The sequence below is a fragment of the Carassius carassius genome, chromosome 43 (genome assembly GCF_963082965.1).
Source record: "Carassius carassius chromosome 43, fCarCar2.1, whole genome shotgun sequence".
In the NCBI taxonomy this organism is placed as follows: domain Eukaryota; kingdom Metazoa; phylum Chordata; class Actinopteri; order Cypriniformes; family Cyprinidae; genus Carassius; species Carassius carassius.
Window position 1 is genome coordinate 15,116,119 of NC_081797.1, and position 19,243 is coordinate 15,135,361.

The window sequence follows — 19,243 nt, forward strand, 5'->3', positions numbered from 1 at the left end:
TTTAAATAGCAATATTTATTACCACATTTGCCTTTTTACTCTCTCTGCACTGTGCATGTAAACTGCCAAAACTCAATTGGAATCGCAATTCCTTTTGCATTTGAATTTCCGACGTCTACACGGACACCTGTCAATCAAGTGACAGGGGTGGGGCCATTTTATTGGGCGTGTTTGCATTGGGAAGTGAAGTCACTCACAGTCGACGGTAATAAATAATTATTAATTAATTAGTGTGGACACTGTCATCTAAATACTTAATAACCAATAAGGTTAAGGATTTGTCTTAAAAATTACTTCATCTTTTCTATCCTGTGAAGCTTTACTTAAAAAAGATGTTTCCTGATATTGACACTTTATGTTCTTTTTGTGGTGCTGAACACGAATCCATTTCTCATCTCTTCTGGGAATGTACATATACAAGTCTGTTCTGGAAGAATTTTTGTATCTTCGATCATACTAAAATGTACCATGTTTTACTATGGTAAATATGAGTTATCGATAGTGTTTATAATTAAACCACAGTAGCCACAAATGTACAGTTGTCTGAGACGTTATGAAATGTTCTTTAACATCATGAACCATAAAATGTAGTCAGTGCCTGCTATGGTTTATTTTCATAATATGTAAACACAGGTCACAAGTTAACGGTCACATTTCCTCGATTCAGCAGTTGCACGATGTGCCGCCGAGAGTCCTGTCTTGAATTGATAGATCTGGAGCTGATTCTGTGTAGATCGTTAGCTCGGTGGTTAGTGACTCATCTTGCGGTGCGGCGTTCCTTCGTTTAGCGTGTGTTCGAAACCCGCGCCAACATGGACTTCATTTTGTGTTTATCCTACTTACTTCAGCCACGAAACGGGCGATCATACTAATAACTTGTAATCTTTACAAGAATATCTGAATCATGCAATGAGCAAGTCTGCGTTTATTAAACACTTAATATCGCGTCAGTTTGTGCTTTCAGAATCGCCGAGTCTGCTGCCGTCGTTCCAGCACATCTGCAGCAGAGAACTGAACCAGGAAATTGGTCACCAGATAACATGGTAACCAGATAAACCGTAACACTGGGAAGATTAGGCAAATAGACTGGTGACGTAGGTCTGCGCGCGTTTCTCAATACAAAGTACGCTGATTTCGGACTTGCATCCTCAGTAGTTCAGACTTTGTGCATTCGACTCAGGAGTGTGATGTCTGTGAGGACGCAGGTCCGGTAATTCTGCAAACAGCAGCGTACTTGATAACATGTCAGCTCGCCTTGACTACTGCAATTTTCCTAACTGTATATTTACAATAAAACAAAAAGGATATGAAATACCACTGCCTCCTTTCATTTTTCATTTAAACATAATAATAGCAGCAGAAATGTACTTAGTTCAGGGAAATGTGTGTGTATATATATAGTCATTACAAATGAAACTAAATATTATATCAATTGCCTCTTTTATTACCGTCGACTGTGAGTGACGTCACTTCCCAATGCAAACACGCCCAATAAAATGGCCCCACCCCTGTCACTTGATTGACAGGTGTCCGTGTAGACGTTGGAAATTCAAATGCAAAAGAAATTGCGATTTCATTTGAGTTTTGGCAGTTTACATGCACAGTGCAGAGAGAGTGAAAAGGCAAATGTGGTAATTAATATTGCTATTTAAATATGACAAGCTCACAGCTCATAAGATATGGGAAACACAATTGCAAACGGACTTTGCATTTCCATTTTAAATTTGGCAGACACTGTGCGTTCGCTTAAACGAAAATGCAAACGGTAAGGCGCGATTTGCATTTGCGTTTGGATTATGTCACATTTTATGCGTTCACAAATTGAAAACGCAATTGCAAATACAATTTGCAATTCCTTTTGAATAAAGTCCGGAATATAATTCCATACTTTCACATAAAAAGTATTAAATTTTAAAGTGAAAAAAGTGACGTGACATTCAGCCAAGTATGGTGACCCATACTCAGAATTTTTTTACATGCTCTTACTGACCATGGTATCAGACACTCACACCCTCCATGAAGATGATAACCACACCTTTCCTGTGAAATAATTATTATGCATTTTTGCAGAGGTAAGCCCTTCCCCTTTGAATACGATTCGCTATCTTTTAGTTCCTGCCACACGCTTCTGGTTTGTGAACAAGAGAGACTGTTTCCTAACTTACTGACACAGGTTTCCTCTCCTGTGACTTGTTTCTGGCAGGTTATGATCTTAACTCAACATGAGATTTACTAATCAGAGGAATTTGAAAATAATGTCCATCCTTTCTGTATTTGTAACCATGTGTTTCCTTATACTTAATTATTCTGGACAAAGGGATAATCCTTGCCCTCACAAGGAAGGTGAAGACTTGAATCACTCACTAAAGCAGGATGTTGGAGAACTACAGGCTTGTTCTGCTATTATTCAAGGAGACATGGATGGAGTGGACAAGGCCGCATTCAGGGAGCTCCTGGCCTCTAAAAAAAGAAAAACTTTGCTATCGGAGTCATTCTACCTCAACGTAACCCAGGATTGTCCATCCTACATTCGAGACAGAGGATTTCTGATGGTTTCTCTCAGTAAAGAGGATAAAGATTTCCCCATTGCTTACTCCATGGTGATACATGAGAAGATTGAGATGTTTGAAAGACTTCTGAGAGCCATTTACACTCCTCACAATGTGTACTGTGTTCACATGGACCAGAAGTCTCCTGAGATCTTTAAAGAAGCAGTAAGGGCCATTATGTCCTGCCTGACCAACGTGTTTGTGGCCAGCAAACTGGAGCCTGTGATCTACGCCTCTTGGTCTCGAGTTCAAGCGGACATCAACTGCATGCAAGATCTGCTCAAGTCACCCGTCCAGTGGAAGTATCTGCTCAACACATGTGGCACTGATTTCCCCATTAAAACCAATGCAGAAATAGTTCAGTCTCTAAAACTCCTGAATGGAAAGAACAGTTTGGAGTCCGAGAATGTAGAGGCCAAAAAGGGTCGATGGCAGTATCATCACGATGTTACGAACATTGTGACTCGGACAGATGTCAAAAAGTCGCCTCCACCAATACAGAGCCCCATGTACTCAGGAAATGCTTACTTTGTGGTTTCAAGAGAGTTTGTAGAGCACATCTTCAAAAGCAAAGAGATTCAAAACTTCATGGAATGGGAGAAAGACACGTACAGTCCAGATGAGCACATGTGGGCTACGTTACAGCGGATGCCTTCAGTACCAGGATCCAATCCTGCAAACGTCAAGTATGAACAATCAGACATGAATGCAATTGCTCGTCTGGTGAAGTGGAGCTACCATGAAGGAGATCTAAAGAGTGGGGCTCCCTACCCACCATGCACTGGGATGCACAGAAGGGCAGTGTGTGTCTATGGAGCTGGGGACTTGAAATGGATTGTGCAGCAACACCATCTTTTGGCAAACAAGTTTGACCCAGAAGTAGACGATGTGGCAATCAAATGTATGGAAGCCTTTTTAAGGTACAAAGCTATTTATGGTCAATCATTACTAACAGTTGAAAAATCAGACATTGTTTGATGCATACAGTAAATTTTTGTAAATAATGTATCATTCTTTGTTATTGATAAGAAATATGTTGATATGATATATATTTTATTTATATTGAAATATTTATATTCTGTGTTACATAAATGTTAAACTTTCTATGCAGGTCTTATTTTTTTCTTTTAGGATGTTGCAAATTGTTAAATGAATGAATTTTACAAACTATTTGTACCCTTTCAGAGAAGCTCTCTTTTTGTTATGCATAACATTTAATATAAACCAACACATTTGCTAATAAGTTTTAAGAAATATTAGCATTAACATAATTATTCGGTCAGTCTACCAACAGTAAAAATCATGTTAAAAGCAATAAATTGACAGAAAATATTCTTTGTCATGAGTTGTCAGTGATATTTTGCTCTAAATAAAATGAACAAGAAATTTACATTTATGTAAAAATGTACCGAAGAAATGTGTCTATAAATAAAAGAAAGGTTTTCCTTAAAATAAAGCATACGCAGAATGTGTGGTTAAAAACACACGAACAGACTCTTGTATACCTGCATATCATGTCTGAAAAAAAAAACAAGAAACTTTTGCTCTAATAAACAGCTTGAAAGTTTGAAAAGGAGGTTTTTAAAAACAACAAATGCGACACGTACCAATAGATATCTATTTTTATATGCCTGTTACATGTGCAAATCACTGTTGCCGAAGATACATATGTAACTTTGTACAATCTTTATATTACATTCCTGCAAAAATGACAAAATTTACTAAAAACTTCAGTTCGGCTGCAAAATATAAGGGAAGTTGTTTAGACCATACATGGAACTGCCAATTACTCTACACTCTTCAATGCCATCACACATAGACAAAACTTCTGCAATGCATTAGAAAAAAGATATTGAGGTTTGGTGCTGGAACAGAACTGATAGCCACTGGTGTACTGTGTGGTGAGAGACACAACTGAGTGTGGCATGGAAACTTCATCTGTCACTGACTTCGAGATTGTCATCTAAGGCACCTTCAGTGACTAACCTAAAACTGTAATCACAAATGAAACAATAAGACCAACACTTGAAGTACTGGTTTCCTTAAATATCACTAAGAAAACCATGACAAATAGATTAATAAGGTAATATCCTTTAACAATAATAATATTTTCATAGACCAATTTTATAACACTTGAATTTTACATTCACCACATCTGTATCCTGTACACTACTGATCTCTAATGTTTATTAATGAGCAATTTATGAAAGCTTTAATGAAGTACTGCCCTATTTTTAAGAAAGGAGTTAACAAACTAAAAATGATATGAAATTCTCAATTCATATGAATTGATTCAAATGAACATGAAAGTGAATGTATGCAGAAAGGTATAACAAAAATTTAAAATAAGTAATAAATCATCAAAGAAGGAACCAAATAGCATTACGCAAATACCCTGTGGCTATCTAACCTAGAAAAAGAGCTAATTGATGCAAGCCATTTGATACAATCTCTTCCTGTTCAAACCACAGAACAGCAAAGTTGAACAGTATGCAACTGTGCACAAAGATACTACACACTGAACCAAAACTGTGTATAACTGGGGTACTGAAATTTCACTTGTGAGCAGGTTCACAGAATGTATAGGTAAAAAAAAGGCAATAATAAAGGGGTCAAATGCTAAATTTACTGTGACCCAGAAAGCACCTTCTTGTAGATACTGTACCTTGACCAAACTCTACTCTTGCACTTTTTCTACCGACAGCCATTCAAGTAACTGGGTATTCTGAATGGTTTCTTTTACAAACAACATACATATGAATCAATAAATGTTTATATTTAATATATTACAGTAGATGTTTTTAGCAGTGCCCAGTTTTGTTTTGCTAGATCTTAAAAGTATTAAATGAACCAGTCTGCTGTCTTTCATGCCAAGGCTCTTAGATTAAGGTACTGTGCCCAATTTTTTGGCTCCATCAGCCTATTAGTATCATCATCATCATCATCATCACGTGAATGATCAGATAATACAGTTATAGTATCAGAATGCTTGTTTTTCTGTGCTAACCAGGCAAATGCGTTTGAGATGAATGTATATGTAAGCTCAGTGTGCTTAAGTAAGCCTGTTTGACAAGCTGATGTCATGGTGCCCTCTACTGAAGAATCATTTAAATAAACTCTGACTCTAGTACAGTATGAGAAATAGTGGCATGTAGAACAAACTCTACTACAGAATGGCTTCACATTTAATATAATTTTGACCAAACTTCATGTGGACTCGAAGCATCTGTAACTTCTTTTAACAGAAATGATATTAACCCAACCAGGGGCGATTCTAGGATTTTAATTTTAGAGGACCCCAATGTATAATTACAAACCCAATTTAAAAAAAGTTGGGACACTGTACAAATTGTGAGTAAAAATGGAAAGAAATAATTTACAAATCTCATAAACTTATATTTTATTCACAATAGAATATACTGTGTATAACATATCACATTTTGAAAGTGAGACATTTTGAAATGTCATGCTAAATATTGGCTCATTTCGGATTTCATGAGAGCTACACATTCCAAAAAAGTTGGGACAGGTAGCAATAAGAGGCCGTAAAAGTTAAATGTACATATAAGGAACAGCTGGAGAACCATTTTGCAACTTATTAGGTCAATTGGCAACATGATTGGGTGTAAAAAGAGCCTCTCAGAGTGGCAGTGTCTCTCAGAAGTCAAGATGGGCAGAGGATCACCAATTCCCCCAATGCTGTGGCGAAAAATAGTGGAGCAATATCAGAAAGGAGTTTCTCAGAGAAAAATTGCAAATAGTTTGAAGTTATCATCATCTACAGTGCATGATATCATCCAAAGATTCAGAGAATCTGGAACAATCTCTGTGTGTAAGGGTCAAGGCCAGAAAACCATACTGGATCCCTGTGATCTTCGGGCCCTTAGACGGCACTGCATCACATACAGGAATGCTACTGTAATGGAAATCACAACATGGGCTCTGGAATACTTCCAGAAAACATTGTCGGTGAACACAATCCATCATGCCATTCGCTGTTGCTGGCTAAAACTCTATAGGTCAAAAAAGAAGCCATATCTAAACATGATCCAGAAGCTCAGGCGTTTTCTCTGGACCAAGGCTCATGTAAAATGGACTGTGGCAAAGTGGAAAACTGTTCTGTGGTCAGACGAATCAAAATTTGAAGTTCTTTTTGGAAAACTGGGACGCCATGTCATCCAGACTAAAGAGGACGAGGACAACTCAAGTTGTTATCAGCGCTCAGTTCAGAAGCCTGCAGCCTTGCATAAACTGTAAATAATTATGAAAAATATAAAAGGTGTGCATTATAGCTGACACCTAGATGAACACTTTACAGTATGTTTTATGAATGTGAGTCATTCTGTTCAAATGCTATTGAGCTTTAAATTTGTGTTTAAGTCCATTCTGTAATGAAAAGTAGCAATTGTTTTCCATATGATTTACAGTTTATTTTAATAATTATCAAAAAATATTCAAGGTGTGCATTATAGTTGCCACCTAGATGAACACTTTACAGTATGTTTTATGAATGTGCGTCATTCTGTTCAAATGCTATTGAGCTTCAAATTATGGCATATTTTACATTTGAACCCATTCTGTAATAAATATTAGCAATATTTTACGTATGATTAACAGTTTATTTGAATAATTATGAAAAATTTGAAAGGAGTGCATTGTAGCTGACACCTAGATGAACACTTTACAGTATGTTTTATGAATGTGAGTCATTCTGTTCAAATGCTATTGAGCTTTAAATTTGTATTTAAGCCCATTCGGTAATGAAAGTTAGCAATATTTACATATGATTTACAGTTTATTTGAATAATTATGAAAAATATAAAACGTGTGCTTTATAGCTGACACCTAGATGAACACTTTACAGTATGTTTTATGAATGTGAGTCATTCTGTTCAAATGCTTTTGAGCTTTAAATATGTACTTAAGTCCATTCGGTAATGAAAAGTAGCAATATTTTACATATGACTTACAGTTTAGCCATGTTAATTAAGTTAGCCATCTTAAGTAAAGTTTTACATTTAATCATGTAATTATTCAGATTATTCAGGCTAATAATATCCCAAAGATAAAGGAATCATGGTGTTTAAAAAAATACAATGAAAAAAAAAAAACCTCACCGTTCAGTTCACCAACAACTCCACTGACCAGTAGCCACTGCACGATAAACAAATCCCAGCCATTGAATCTCAATGACTCACTCCACTTGCTGTCGCCTACTGGCGGTTTTAATTTCACAATTCGACCATTTTTTCATGTTTAAAATTATTTCAAATATTAGTTTTCAACATTTTATGTTAAAAACAAAACATGAGGCCTATTCATACATCTGTATCTGCAGTTTAAATGCATCCATGTTCCCTGAGATACATAAACTGTATAAATACATGCTATTAGATGCAGAATCCAGAAATGTTTTCGTATGTTGGAATAAAAGACACTAAGTAGCCTACCGGAAGAAGTGCTTCTTACTCCTCCCCTAAAAATATAACATGGAAGAAATAGTTGAAACACAATCTTGCTACATAAGCTATGTATGAATAAATATATATATATATATATTTGCTTCTTTCCCATTTTGCATTTACTTGTACTTTTACTTTCAATACTCGGAAGTACATTTAAGATTAAAAAAAATATTTTTGTACTTAAGTACAATAAATATCACATACTTTAAGACGTTTACTCAAGTAATATTCAAAACAGTGACTCCCACTTCTACCAAAGTAATTTTCTGGTAAGATATCTGTACTTTTACTTGAGTAGCCTATGACTTTCAGGTACTTTATACACCCATGACTTGAATAACAGATCAACCTCAAATGTGATTTTCTCAGTATTTAGATTTTTTTTGCACCCTCAGATTCCAGATTTTCAAATAGTTGTACTTCGGCCAAATATTGTCCGATCCTAATAAACCATACATCAATGGAAAGCTTATTTATTCAGCTTTCAGATTCTGTATACGTCTCAGTTTTTCACATTCTCACCTGGATCATGATTTTGCCTTTTCTCAACCATGCATTCTTCAAAGTGCTTTGCCTTGACTTTACTTTCTTTTTGCATTGACTTTTCTGAGAAGCCAAATAATAATTCTAGTTCACTTGACTGTGAAAGACAATCATTTCTTTTTGAGTGTCAATAATGTCTGAACATTTATCGGTTTATCCTTTGAAAAAAAAAAGAAGTGCAAAATGCTTTACTGCAGTCAATGTTGGAAACACAGTTGTAATGTGTGCAAAAGGCTGTCCATGTTTTATTCTCACCTGACTGCTGCTCATTTGCAAGGCCTACTCCCATGTGACATGAAAAAAAAATTGTATATCAGTTTACAAAAAAAAAATATATATATATACAAATTTTGATCATCTTGTTGTCTAGTTCATTTTAGCTTAATAAACAATAAAGTTCTAAATTAATTCAATTGATAGTTGATTTAATTCCATATAGCTATTGGCTATTCATTAAAATCCCTTAGAATGACAAACCTTTTTTTTTTTCATTGTGTAGAATGGCAATCGGTTTCATATTATATCATTATAATTATTATTTTTATTTATAAAAAAAAAAATAACTTAAGTGACATAAAAAATCCCTTACTTATCAAGTCATGTGGGATAGATCGAATTTAGTTCAACTACGAGTTGAACGCACATGAAGGGACCACCACAATGTCGTTATTACAAGTGGGAAACTCATTCTTTAAGCCCTCAGTGAAGACTATATGCAGCGTCTGTATTGATGGTAAATTTGTTGATATATATATATATATATATATATATAAATAATGTATAGTAAAACTACATAAGCTAAGTTACAAAACATTATATTATTGTATAATTACCATAGAATGTATAATGATTCAGTTTACATCACCTTCATAAATTAAAAAAATGATATAAAACAATGATATAATTTATTAATCACTTTGTAAATGTAGAGTTTAAAAAAAAGAGAAAAATTTATGCAGAAAACGTACTCGGTTACTAAACGTAACCTCGGTTCTCTCTAGAAGAGCGAACGAGTACTGCGTCTTAGCTAAGACGCTACGGGAAAAGTCTCTTTTCACGAAATACTGAAGCAAAAAATTATCCTTAATTTTGTATTTTTGTAAAGCGCATTTGCAGCAGTACACAGCCATAGGCGAGACGGCTCGTTCGCTCATTGGCTTGTTCTGCGGCAACTGCACAGCCTATCGAGCGCGGGCTGATGCAACATCAGACCAATAAGGGCGCTTCGCGCCCTTCTTGCCACTTCCCGCCGAAACGGGTGTGGCCCAACCTATAAAAGGAGCTCGAAAAGGCTGACTCACCTGATTTATTTCATCGCCGAAGCGAACCAGAGTGAATCGTACGCACGGCAGAGAACGCAGTACTCGTTCGCTCTTCTAGAGAGAACCGAGGTTACGTTTAGTAACCGAGTACGTTCTCTTACGAGAGCTCTCTCGTACTGCGTCTTAGCTAAGACGCTACGGGAACCCGATGTAAAACGCCGTGCGCGCAGGGATCACACACCGATAAACCTGAAGCAACGCCCAGGATTTACAGTGCACAGTCACCTGAGGGACTCACAGAGAGTCCGGGACAGAAAAAAGGGGGAAAAACCCTCCGTCCCATATCTTGCAGCATCCGTAGATGCGGCAATATGACATCACACAGCCGAGGCAAGGCCTGACCAATGTGGCAATGCGGGTCTTACGCAATACTGCCCATATAACAGTCGGCAGCGCCTAGCGCTCATGAATTCAGAATTCCCCTCAGGGCCCTGATTCTTCTATACCGACAGCAGCCTTGCTTGCAAGGCGGGAACCTCCAGGTTATAGAACCTGATAAATGTAGACGGCGAGGCCCAACCCGCCGCCATACATATATCCTGCAAGGAGATCCCAGTAGACCACGCCCACGACGAGGCGACGCCTCTTGTGGAGTGTGCTCCGACGCCCAACGGGCACTGAAGGCCCCTGGAAGCGTAAGCTAACGCTATGGCGTCAACTATCCATCTGGATAGAGTCTGTCTCGAAACAGCCATTCCTTTGGAACGTCCACCGAACGAGACAAATAGCTGCTCCGTCTGCCGAGAGGCAGCAGAGCGAGACACATAAGCTCTTAAAACCCTGACAGGGCAAAGAAGACTCGAGTCTCCATCCTCCCCTGACACCGGCAGGGCAGACAGGGCAATAACCTGAGCCCGAAACGGTGTGTTGAGGGATTTCGGCACATAACCGTGCCTAGGTTTGAGTATGACCCTTGCGTCATTGGGCCCAAACTCCAAGCACGACTGGCTCACCGAGAGCGCGTGCAAATCACCCACACGCTTCACAGAAGCGAGAGCCAACAAGAATACTGTCTTGAACGACAGATGCTGAAGGCTAACCGATTGGATAGGCTCAAAAGGGGGACCCTTCAAGGCCTCCAAAACCGCCGCGAGGTCCCACATAGGGACTGACGGATGTCTGGGAGGATTCAGCCTCCTAGCTCCTCTGAGGAACCGGATGACTAAATCGTTCCTTCCTATTGACTGACCGGACGCTGTTTCAGAAAACGCCGCGATGGCCGCCACATAAACTTTGAGCGTGGATGGGGCTCTGCCCTTATCCAACAGCTCCTGTAGGAAGGAGAGGACCTCCGTCACCTCACAACTAAGGGGTGAATAACCTCGAGCTGTGCACCAGCTGGAGAACACCGACCACTTTGAGGCATACAGACGTCGTGTCGACGGAGCTCTAGCCTGAGTGATGGTATTTAGCACTCCCCCTGCGAGATTAGCGGGTAACCGTTGAGTGCCCATACATGGAGGGACCACAACTCCGGTCGAGGGTGCCAAATCGAGCCCCTGGCCTGCGAGAGGAGATCTCTCCTCAACGGTACCGGCCATGGGGCGACATCTGCTAATTGCATCAAATCTGGGAACCATGGATGGTTCTTCCAAAGAGGTGCCACAAGCAGTATTGAACATCTCGTTTCTCTCACCCGTTCTATCACCTGCGGAAGGAGGGAGACGGGAGGGAACGCATAAAGCGGGCAGCACGGCCATTTCCGTGACAGCGCGCTTTCGTTCTTGGAAAAGAATGTGGGGCAGTGAGCGTTTCCGTGGGACGCAAAGAGGTCCACCTCCGCCATGCCAAATCTCTCCCACAACAGCCGAACTGTTTGCGGGTGTAGAGACCATTCTCCCGTAGGGACATTGCCTCTGGACAGCCTGTCTGGACCCAGATTCTGCAGTCCAGGCACATGCACCGCTCTCAGCGAGCGCACGTTGCGTTGAGCCCAAATCAGGAGGCGTTCCGTCAGCCTGTACAGGTTTCGGGACCCGAGACCGCCCTGGCGATTTATGTAGGACACCACGGACATGTTATCCGAATGGACTACGACGTGGTGATCCTTGATATGGGGACAAAAGCGCGTCAGCGCATTCTCCACTGCCAGCATTTCCAGGCAGTTGATATGATGGAGCTTTTCCCGTTCTGACCATAGGCCAAAGGACGGTCTGCCTTCGAGCAGCGCTCCCCATCCCGAAGTGGAGGCGTCCGTCGACACCATTTTCACACTCGGGGAAGTCCCCAGGCTTACACCTGATCGGTACCAGCCGTTCGCTGTCCAAGGTGCTAGAGCCGCAACACAGCTCTGATCGACCTTGAAATGCAGCCGGCCAGACGCCCACGCTCTGCGCGGCACCCGAGCCTTCAGCCAGAACTGCAGGGGGCGCATGCGGAGCAGGCCCAGCCGCAGAACCGGAGATGCTGAGGCCATGAAACCCAGCATCTTTTGACAGTGTTTGAGCGACACAGTCGCGCCACAGCGGAAAGAACTCGCTGCACGCTGAATGCCCATCGCGCGCTGTGGTGACAGCCGCGCCGTCATGGAACACGAGTTCAGAACTATACCCAGAAACAGGATCGTCTGACTGGGGTTCAGCGAACTCTTCACCCAATTGACACTGAGGCCGAGCTTCTCGAGGTGATCGAGTAAAACGGCTCTGTGGTCCATGAGCTCCGCTCATGATCGGGCCAGAACCAGCCAGTCGTCCAAATAATTCAGCACTCGTGTGCCTCTGAGTCTAAGAGGAGCGAGCGCTGCATCCATGCACCTCGTAAGCGTACGAGGAGCTACGGACAAGCCGAATGGCAGGACTGCAAACTGGTATGCCTGGCCCTCGAAGGCGAATCTCAAATATCGCCTGTGGTTTGACGCTATCTGTATTTGAAAATACGCGTCCTTCAGATCTATTGACATGAACCAGTCCCCTCTGCGAATCTGCGCGAGGAGCTTCCTGGTCGTGAACATTTTGAAACTGTGTTTCATCAATGCCTGTTCAGCTGTCTTAGATCCAGTATGGGCCGGAGACCCCCGTCTCTCTTGGGCACCAGAAAGTATCTGCTGTACAGCCCCCCCTCGCTTTGAGACACAGGCTCTACAGCCCCTTTGCTCAACAGTTTTGATATTTCGGCCCGAAGTATGTGTGCTACTTCTGTTTTGACCGTAGTTTCGACGCGCGCTGAAAAGCACGGTGGGCGTCGAGAAAACTGTAGCGAGTAGCCTCTCTTTATAATGCCTAGCACCCAATCCGAAACCCCTGGAAGCACTGACCATGCATCTGCATGAATGGCTAAGGGCTGGATGCGAAACGCGCTCTGTTGACTGGGCAACGGCGGCGCTCGAGTGTGCTGCGCATCTGAGGCGGGGAGCGCGCTGATCACAGCGGGCAGATCGCTCTTCCTCGACCCCGTTCCGGCGCTTAACCGACTGGAGGGAGGCTGAGCGGGTCCCGTGGGACTCGATATATCTGCGAGTAACCGTGGGCTGCATGTGTGCACTTTTACCACTTTCAACTCGCTGTCTGCCTGTGCCGAATGTACGTGCACGGGTCTCATTTTTACAGAAGCCCCGCGCCGTATGTGACATAGTGTATGTGGGCACTGGGAAGTGGGCACGTTTACTATGCGGCGCGCTCGACCGATCTGTGTCGATCTTATGTGCGCTAGCCCTGTGTGCAGGGCTGTGCTTACATGTGGAGATGGGCACTGGGTAGTGGGCATCGTCACTGCATTTATAGCACCATCGGCCGTGGCCGGACGAGCATGCACGGGTTTCGTTTTTACAGAAACCACATGACGTGTGTGACATAGTAATTGTGGGCACTGAGGGGTGGGCACGTTTACTATGCAGTGTGCGCGACCGACTTGAGTCGACATTATGGGCGCAGGCCCTGTGTGCAGGGCTATGCTTACATGTGGAGATGGGCACTGAGGAGTGGGCATCGTCACTACATTTATAGCACCATCGGCCGTGGCCGGACGAACGTGCACGGGTTTCGTTTTTACAGAAACCACATGACGCGTGTGACATAGTGATTGTGGGCACTGAGGAGTGGGCACGTCTACTATGTAGTGCGCGTGATCGACTTGAGTCGCTTTTATAGGCGCGAGCCCTGTGTGAAGGGCTGTGCTTATATGCGGAGATGGGCACTGAGCAGTGGGCATCGTCACTACATTTATAGCACCATCGGCCGTGGCCGGGACACCAGAAATTACACCTTTTTCGGGAAATATCTGGGTAGCCGTGATAACGGTTTTCGTGTGCAGGCAAGCGGGCAACCGTACAGGCTTGCGCATTGCAAACAACGCTGAAACAGTCACAATCTCTGGAAACTGAAACAGCGGCGCGCTTCGGTGACAGCCCGGCCGCAGCGGAACTCGTACACCGGCGCTTCGATGAAGCAGCCATCGTGTGTAGTGCCGACGCAGCGTCATGCAGCATGCGTAGATGGCTTTCCCAGGATGGCTTCGGGGCTCCCGGCCTCACCGTAATCCTCTGCCACGGTCCCCGCGGCGCGGGGCGACGGCCAGTAGAGCGAGAACGGGGGTCTCGAGCTGCGTTGCTGAAGCTGTTGTGATAACGGCTTTTGTGTGCAGGCAAGCGGGCAACTGTGCAGGCTTGCGCATTGCAGAAAACGCTGAGACAGTCACAATTCCTGGAACTGAAACAGTGGCGCGCTTGGGTGAGAGCTCGGCCACAGCGGAACTCGTACACCTGCGCTTCGATGAAGCAGCCATCGTTAGTAGTGCCGACGCAGCGTCACACAGGAGGCTTTAGATGGCAACACCGCTTTTGCCGCCGTCCAGCAGAGGGCGGACAAAGGTGCGTCGCTATCGCCTGTTCCACCGGCGGAAGTGAGTGGTAGTTCCTGTTTTTAGCATCATCAGTGTGGAGAATGCTAGTGAGACAGACGAACGAGTTCGTGCTGAATATGGAGCGTTCCAAGCCTTCGCCACCTCTTCGTGAAGCTCAGGAAGAAATGAGGCGGGCTTTGAGAAGTACGCTCATCCGAAAGGGAAATACCATCCAGCCGGGAACGAGAGGGGGGGGCGCTGGTGCAAACCACTCGCGGCCGAGACACATCGCGGCCAACACGAGCATTCGCCCCGGCTCCTTCTCGATGTCAGCTCGTCTGCTGGGCTTCTGAGCAGAAGGCGCGAGATCCTCGGAGCTCGCCCAGCCATCACTGCCCGAAGCCAGCAGAGAGCGCGTGTCCTCTTCCCCCGACGCGGCCCTGAGATCGACTTCCTCGGACGACGCGCCGGCAAACAGCGGGCGCTGCCCACCGGGAAGCGATGCAGGGGGGGGCCGGTGAAGCAGGGCGAACCGGCGAGCTCGGTTGAGCTGAAGACGGTTCCGGAATCCGCTGGAAGCGATGCTTTTACGGCGCCTCAGCGCAGCGGAGAATGCAGGCTCAGAGAAAAAGGCCAGGCGAGTCCTCAGAGTCACCATGGCAACAGCTCGCAGTGGGGGCATCCGCCGTCAGCGAGCGAGCGCTGCATGATCTTCACCCAGGCAGGAGACACAGATGACGTACCGGTCTCCCTCGCTGAGTGGGGCTCTGACGAGCCGCAGGAAGGCATCTTAAAAAAGACGCGAGCTCTTTTACGAGTGTGTGTCGCAGGGCGAACACACACACACACATAAAGAACAGCTTGTATATAACAGGATTGAAAGGATATAGGCGCCGGATAGCGCAGCAGGAACGGCAATGGAAGGCGGCGATGCCAGCAGCTTCAGAATGGCTCGTCCTGCTGATGTGCTTTCTCAGACGGCGCTTGCTTCCTCCGTGATCCAGCGATGCGTGAGCTTCGCTGAAGAGATGAAAAATCAGGTGAGTCAGCCTTTTCGAGCTCCTTTTATAGGTTGGGCCACACCCGTTTCGGCGGGAAGTGGCAAGAAGGGCGCGAAGCGCCCTTATTGGTCTGATGTTGCATCAGCCCGCGCTCGATAGGCTGTGCAGTTGCCGCAGAACAAGCCAATGAGCGAACGAGCCGTCTCGCCTATGGCTGTGTACTGCTGCAAATGCGCTTTACAAAAATACAAAATTAAGGATAATTTTTTGCTTCAGTATTTCGTGAAAAGAGACTTTTCCCGTAGCGTCTTAGCTAAGACGCAGTACGAGAGAGCTCTCGTAAGAGAACTTAGATTGCCATCTTGTTCCGACCAAGTGACTTGAACGCACCTGATATTGTAATTATGACTTGTTAACTTTCAAGTATGATCTTCCCAAGAGGCAACATTATACAATAGCAGCTGCGTATCACATTTCATTCAGAGTGCTGCAGGTACCATACCCATAATCTGACAATAAATAGCTACCTCATTTACTATACATTTATGTAGTGAATTTCAGTGCACTAAATGGCACATAGGTCTTCAACCATGCTCCTGGGGACCCACAGTCCTGCAGAGTTTACCTCCAACCCTAATCTTCAGGATCGCTTGAAAAGTCACAGGCCCAGGGGCCCGTTCTTCGTACGTCGCTTATTACATCCGAGATCAAATGACACATCCAAGATGATATCATCGTGCTAATCATGATCCGGCTAATTGGGTTCTTCGAACACACCTGTTGTGTATGATTAATATCGCTGGATTGAGTTATCTGAGATAATTGCGCGTTCATGTGTTGGCTTAAAAGGGGATATGTATCGTTACTCGAAACCATGATCAGCAGTGCTGCGATTGGCTGGTGGCAAGACGGCAATGTAATGACGTCATATAATTTAAAAAACACCCGACGAAAAACTTGACAAATTTCTGGACTTTTATAAGGAAACAGCCAAGCAAACAAAACTACAGAAATGTTATAATAGATACATGAAACAGATAATAGATGCATGTTTTTATTTTATTAGAATTTTTTTTTCATGTTTCCCAATTATTTATATTCGCAATTTATAATAGTTGTACAGTCTTTACATTTTTATTTCAATGTAGAAATGATCCATTCATTTCATTTTATATTTGGACAGATTTGTTATGTGACAGCATTAATGAAAGTTTCTTAAGGGTCAATATCATGTTATCTGCATCTCCTGCACTCCATCAAGCCACTCTTATAATAGCAGTCATCACTCAAAATAATGCACGACTCTATTATCTGTATAGCATGTGTGTAAGACTCTAATACAATTATGAAGTAATAATTTTATGACATAAATATTTCAGTGAGTAAAACTGGCTGTCATAGTAGGCTTTTATGGACTACACAGCATTTTTATATTATTTTTAAATAATTTTTTTAATGATTATTATTTTAAATTATTGTCCCTGGATCAGTACGATACTCTTGTAATAAAGTACCGGTGGTAGCAGACATATTTTGAGTATCAGTTCTGGTTGAAAAGAAGCGATCTAATCCTGTTTACATGAAATAAGCCTGCTCCCGAGCAGGTTTAAGTTTACGGACCTGTTGCTATGACAGCAGCCCCGGGATGAGATCACGCCAAATCGTCAACATTCAAATCCAGCTAACTGAGTTAGCGACGTACGAAGAACGGGCCCTAGGTGTTCTAAACAAAAGCAGGCTGGAAATAAACATAGCAGGACAGTGGGTCCCCAGGAGCAGGGTTAAAGACCTATGGAGTAGCAAATTTGAGTGCTGATGTAATTACAGTGTGCAAGCCTGAGCTATTGCCAAGACTTATCACAGAAACACATATGCTTGTTTTATTAAATATTAATTTTACTTTGTAATCATAGTCTACGTGCACGTTTTGTTTGTTTCATTAAAATGTTCTGTCATAAAATTGTAGATTTTATTTTGTGACAAATTACCCCACGTAATATGAAAACATGCTCTGCTGTTTGCACTTACATCATAATTTTCTTTCCTTAAATACTTTTAAAAAAGTTTAAATAGTTTTAGTAACCATAACTGTCTATACAGAAATTGACCTCATTTTGTTTTTGTTATTATAGCCCAGGAAATTACTTTTAATTAACCCCATAGGAATGAATGCTAGTAACCAGGGTTTTCTCATGGGTGACTACCTTGACTACTTTATACACCTGACTTTTGGTAGTTACATCTCTCAGACCTCAACGCAACCCAGGATTGTCCGTCCTACATTCGAGACAGAGGATTTCTGATGGTTTCTCTCAGTAAAGAGGAGAAAGATTTCCCCATTGCTTACTCCATGGTGATACATGAGAAGATTGAGATGTTTGAAAGACTGCTGAGAGCCATTTACACTCCTCACAATGTGTACTGTGTTCACATGGACCAGAAGTCTCCTGAGATCTTTAAAGAAGCAGTAAGGGCCATTACGTCCTGCCTGACCAACGTGTTTGTGGCCAGCAAACTGGAGCCTGTGATCTACGCCTCTTGGTCTCGAGTTCAAGCGGACATCAACTGCATGCAAGATCTGCTCAAGTCACCCGTCCAGTGGAAGTATCTGCTCAACACATGTGGCACTGATTTCCCCATTAAAACCAATGCAGAAATAGTTCAGTCTCTAAAACTCCTGAATGGAAAGAACAGTTTGGAGTCTGAGAATGTAGAGGCCAAAAAGGGTCGATGGCAGTATCATCACGAGGTTACGAACGTTGTGACTCGGACAGATGTCAAAAAGTCGCCTCCACCAATACAGAGCCCCATGTTCTCAGGAAATGCTTACTTTGTGGTTTCAAGAGAGTTTGTGGAGCACATCTTCAAAAGCAAAGAGATTCAAAACTTCATGGAATGGGAGAAAGACACGTACAGTCCAGATGAGCACATGTGGGCTACGTTACAGCGGATGCCTTCAGTACCAGGATCCAATCCTGCAAACGTCAAGTATGAACAATCAGACATGAATGCAATTGCTCGTCTGGTGAAGTGGAGCTACCATGAAGGAGATCTAAAGAGTGGGGCTCCCTACCCACCATGCACTGGGATGCACAGAAGGGCAGTGTGTGTCTATGGAGCTGGGGACTTGAAATGGATTGTGCAGCAACACCATCTTTTGGCAAACAAGTTTGACCCAGAAGTAGACGATGTGGCAATCAAATGTATGGAAGCCTTTTTAAGGTACAAAGCAATTTATGGTCAATCATTACTAACAGTTGAAAAATCAGACATTGTTTTATGATGCCAGTAGTAATACTTTACCTGTCTATGCAGTTAAAAAATTGTCAGTGTTATTTATTCATTTGAATAGAAATCCTGTAATTTATTATTTAGTTTTTTATACTGGCAGTATACTTATAGCACATAGAGTATAGCATAGAGTATAATATAGCACAAATGGATAAATACAACTATATGCAAATGTAAATAGAAAACTTCCCTTTGTTTTATATATATATATATATATATATATATATATATATATATATATATATGTGTGTGTATGTATGTATGTATGTATGTATGTATATATATATATATATATA

At 42.6% G+C, this 19,243-nt stretch overlaps 2 protein-coding genes across 2 annotated transcripts; both read left to right on the forward strand.

Annotated features, from left to right (window-relative positions):
* The first annotated feature begins 2,143 nt into the window (after window positions 1-2,143).
* On the forward strand, window positions 2,144-3,527 carry LOC132124819 (beta-1,3-galactosyl-O-glycosyl-glycoprotein beta-1,6-N-acetylglucosaminyltransferase 3-like). Its single transcript, XM_059535967.1, has one exon. It carries the CDS (start codon window positions 2,223-2,225, stop codon window positions 3,525-3,527), a length of 1,305 nt encoding a protein of 434 aa, XP_059391950.1. The 5' UTR covers window positions 2,144-2,222.
* Window positions 3,528-16,246: 12,719 nt separating this feature from the next.
* On the forward strand, window positions 16,247-18,939 carry LOC132124820 (beta-1,3-galactosyl-O-glycosyl-glycoprotein beta-1,6-N-acetylglucosaminyltransferase 3-like). The gene is made up of 2 exons (XM_059535968.1): window positions 16,247-16,339; window positions 17,893-18,939. Exons 1-2 carry the CDS (start codon window positions 16,247-16,249, stop codon window positions 18,937-18,939), a joined length of 1,140 nt encoding a protein of 379 aa, XP_059391951.1.
* Window positions 18,940-19,243: the final 304 nt, after the last annotated feature.

Bases quoted from the DNA above. Each gene is read 5' to 3' on its own strand.
- LOC132124819 (XM_059535967.1), top strand. From the start codon at position 2,223: ATGAGATTTACTAATCAGAGGAATTTGAAAATAATGTCCATCCTTTCT.
- LOC132124820 (XM_059535968.1), top strand. From the start codon at position 16,247: ATGCTCCTGGGGACCCACAGTCCTGCAGAGTTTACCTCCAACCCTAAT. The intron at 16,340-17,892 runs GTACGTCGCTTA...GACTTTTGGTAG, and splicing joins GGCCCAGGGGCCCGTTCTTC to TTACATCTCTCAGACCTCAA.